Source organism: Protobothrops mucrosquamatus, unplaced genomic scaffold (assembly GCF_001527695.2).
Source record: "Protobothrops mucrosquamatus isolate PMUCROS unplaced genomic scaffold, P.Mucros_1.0 scaffold861, whole genome shotgun sequence".
Taxonomy (NCBI): Eukaryota; Metazoa; Chordata; class Lepidosauria; order Squamata; family Viperidae; genus Protobothrops; species Protobothrops mucrosquamatus.
This window is the reverse complement of record NW_015387116.1, coordinates 257,190-261,032: the sequence shown is the minus strand read 5'-3', so window position 1 is coordinate 261,032 and position 3,843 is coordinate 257,190. Positions and strand designations below refer to the sequence as shown.

Sequence of the window (3,843 nt, the reverse complement as noted above, 5' to 3'; positions counted from 1 at the left end):
GAAGAAATGACAATTATATAGAGAGTTTTCAAAACACAAATTATGCTTCAAATTTCATAGCCCTCAGGCTCTATTTCACTTGAAATAGGACTTAATATGGATATGTATCTTGTCCTTTTAAGATTTCTTCTCTCAGAAATGTAACTCACAGTAGTTGTTAAGCATGTACTTATATGTACATGCTTACTATATATACTCTATCAGTACACACACACATATATATATTAGACACACAGAGACACATATGAACTTAACCATTATGCACCAGTATTTCTACTTCAACATTCTCCATTAATATATTCACAGATATTTGGGGGGAAATATTTCAGATAGAGAGTTTTTTAAAGTAAAAAAACGTATGGAATGTTGAGAAATTTTTCCCTCATACCTTTAAATATTATACTATAAAGGATTTTCCCCCATGTTCAATTAAAATGCTAATCACAAATATAAGCTTACAACAATCTGAAACTGCCCTAATTTTATTTCTACTAGCTATCTTCTAGTAGTCTGGACACCCTTTTTCCAGATATTAGTGCTGAGCAATTTTCATCATAGGAACCTTAGGGAACACAGTTTAATCGTGCTCATTACCCAGTGGAGACATAACAGATGCCAATGTAATACAAGATGTTGTTAGGAATTTCAATCTTCAAAGAGGATGTGTGTGTGTGTGTGTCTGATTCAACAAAGTTTTAATCAAAGCACTGTCTCTAAGCAAAGCACTGAATCAAAGCGGCATTCCTCTTCAAAGCACTACACGAGAGCAGTCACCCCATTTTTGACCCAGATATTAAAAGGGGCTTCTCTGCATGCACTCCAGAGTGGGAAAGTTCCACCAATGCAAAGAGAATGACTGAAATGGGTCAGCCTACTGCAGCAAAACATTAAGCAGAGATCTATGGAGATTCTCAGTCATCCAGGTCATGGTTGTCCCAAAGATGCTTTTTCAAGAAGCAACTGGACTTTCTTCTTTTTCTTTGAAGAAGTTTCACATCTCATCCAAGAAGCTTCTTCAGCTCTGACTGGATGGTGGGGAATAGAAGAATTTATATTCCTTGCAGACAAGCTGGTCATTTGCATTCTTCTAGAGAGTCGTTGAGGCCACTTGGAGGTTTGTCTGTGTCCTCAGGGTCACCTGAGTAGTGCAAATGGGTTTGGAGCCTTCTTGGAACTGCTGAAAGGACTGTGTTGTGGAGCTGTGTTTTCTGCAGGATGTTTTCTGCCCTGTGTCCTTTCACTGGTGTGGGAGTATGAACGATTTCCAGAAAAACTGCAGACTACAGGAACCATTTGCGCTTCAGTTTGAGATGAAGACAACACAGACTGTGCATGTGTTCAACAGCGAAGGGACACAGGGCAGACAACATCCTATAGAAAACATAGCTCCACAACACAGTCCTTTCAGCAGTTCCAAGAAGGCTCCACACCCATCTGCATTACTCAGGTGACCCTGAGGACACAGACAAACCTCCAAGTGGCTTCAACGGCTCTCTAAAAGAATGCAAATGACCAGCTGTCTGCAAGGAATATAAAACTTTCTATTCCCCACCATCCAGTCAGAGCTGAAGAAGCTTCTTGGATGAGAAGCAAAATGTCTTTTAAAAAAGTCCAGTTTCCTCTCGAAAAAGCACCTTTAGGACATTGAGCAGAAGGACAACTTATTATCAAAGTTACGTGTGATAATAGCTGAAGTCCAACTTTCAGGTTAGCATTCTTAGATGAAAGTAAGCTTTTAATACAAGTAAATATTAAATGAAATAGAGGGAAAAGTTCGTTTTTTTAAACCCTATCATTGTATTATTCATAATTATAAACTTTCATCTTAATATGGAACTAATACAAAAAAGGGAAGACACTGTTTGGGTGATAGACAAAAATAAAATCACGTTCACATCATACCATTTGAAGATGCTGCTTCTTTTGCAAAATTGTATGTAGCTTTTCTTGCTGTTTAATATATGTTTTCATTACTTCTTCCATCATTTTCCCTTTATCATCATCAGATCCAATACCATCGGTAAGAGCCTGAGATGAGGATTGTGCATCACTATTTATTTCCATCTCATCTTCTGTAGTCTCCCTGGAACTGACCTGTTCCGTTTTCCTTCTGTTTGCAGATTTAATGGGTATGGGTTGCTCTACAGAATCAAAAAGTCAGGAAAGCAATGTTTGTTGATTTTCTACAAAAACAATAATTTCATTAATGTTATTGTTATGAAAGTTCCATTTTTTACTCACCTATACTAGCACAAATTCCAGATCTGGGCTTTAAGTCAAACTTCTCCTGTCCTTCAAGAGCGATGTCCTGATAAAACACACTTTTTTTGTGTTTGCCTCCATTTTGCTGTTTTAGTGACGTCCCCGGAAATGATTTATATACCTCTGATATTTTTTCAACAGTTTTTGTGGTTTCTTTACACTGTGGCATTGAAGTACTAAGAGATACATTGGGAGCAACCACCTTATCACACATGTAAAAGAAATAGCTGGAAACAACAAAATTGAAAAATTATTAGAATATATATAAATTAAATTATACCAAATCAAGCACAAAATAGAAAACAACAAACAAAAATCAACTCTTTAATCCCCAGCCTGCTATCCAGCAGTTGTAGATAATCATTATTTTGTGTAGCATAGGAACCATCAAATCAATTAAGTAAAAGAAAATACATTGCCATCAGTATACTCAAAAATCTATTGGCGAAAATGAATGAAAGTCTATTTTAATTTTCAAAGGTATTTTAACACTCATAATTTTATTAGTCCCCATATGCACTTTAATGTATTTGTTTTATAACTATTTATGCCAGTCCACTCAAGATTCTGGGCAGATCAAAGAGCAGGTGGCAATTGTGGCCAAAAGGACTTTTGCAAAGCTCCATGTCACACATCAACTGCAACCTTTCCTGGAATGGCAGGCATTACTCACAGTGACTCATGCCTTAATTACTGTATGTCTTGATTGAAGTATTGCAATATGCTCCATACACATGTGCCTATCTTTGAAGACCATTCAAAAGCAGTAGCTGGGTTCAGAATGCAGGGACTCAGGTAGCAAGAGCACTTTCAGGTCATCCACATAACTGAGATCTGCCCTGGTTGCTACCGTAGTTGACTTTGGCGAGCAATTCAAGGTGCTGGTTGAACTTTTCAAGCACCTTTGTGCTTTGAGGCCAGAATATCTGCAGGATTGGCTTTTCCCTGCAGTATCTATCCAGCAAATATGATCCAGTAGGGTGGATTTGCTACATGTCACCTCAATTAGAGAATGTCACCTTCAAGAACCAAACAAGCATATTTTTTCAGTTGCCACTTCTCCTCTCTGGGGTACCCCCCCCAATCTGTGACTTCTTCTTGTCTTTTAGGAAACTAGTGAAAATCTGGTTGCTTCACCAAAACAAGGATTGCTGCAAGGTGAAGCAACCCAGATTTTCACTAGTTTCCTAAAAGACAAGAAGAAATTGACTCCCAGTTTCTTATTTACAATTCTCACTTCCATAGGAACATTTCTAGCTATTGTTTGTTCAACTGTCTATATGATTTTAATCCCAATTACATAACTGAGGAATTGTTTGCCACTCAGAGCAGGCAGATTGAATCAGCCTATAAGCAGCCTATAAATAAATATGTAAAAGCACAAAAAGGTTTTAAAATGTAAGAGGTTCCCCTTAGGTCAGGACCAGCCATGTCTGGGGGTTGCGAGGGAGAAAGGGTGGGGGGAGAGGGTGGGGGATTGAAGGAGGAGGAGGGAATCAGTACGGTCAGTGGGAGAGGCAGATATGGCGGGAGCAGAGGACCATATCAGGTTAGGGGAGCACGCACACGCTATTTACAAGC

The 3,843-nt window shown here is 38.4% G+C and overlaps 1 protein-coding gene across 1 annotated transcript in view; it reads right to left on the bottom strand.

Annotated features, from left to right (window-relative positions):
- SKIL (SKI like proto-oncogene) overlaps nt 1-3,843 on the bottom strand; it is a gene marked incomplete in the record, with an annotated part of 20,088 nt that overhangs the window by 2,211 nt on the left and 14,034 nt on the right. Inside the window, 2 exon segments of the mRNA XM_015819121.2 lie at nt 1,903-2,141; nt 2,242-2,489. Coding sequence (XP_015674607.1) covers nt 1,903-2,141; nt 2,242-2,489 — 487 coding nt within the window.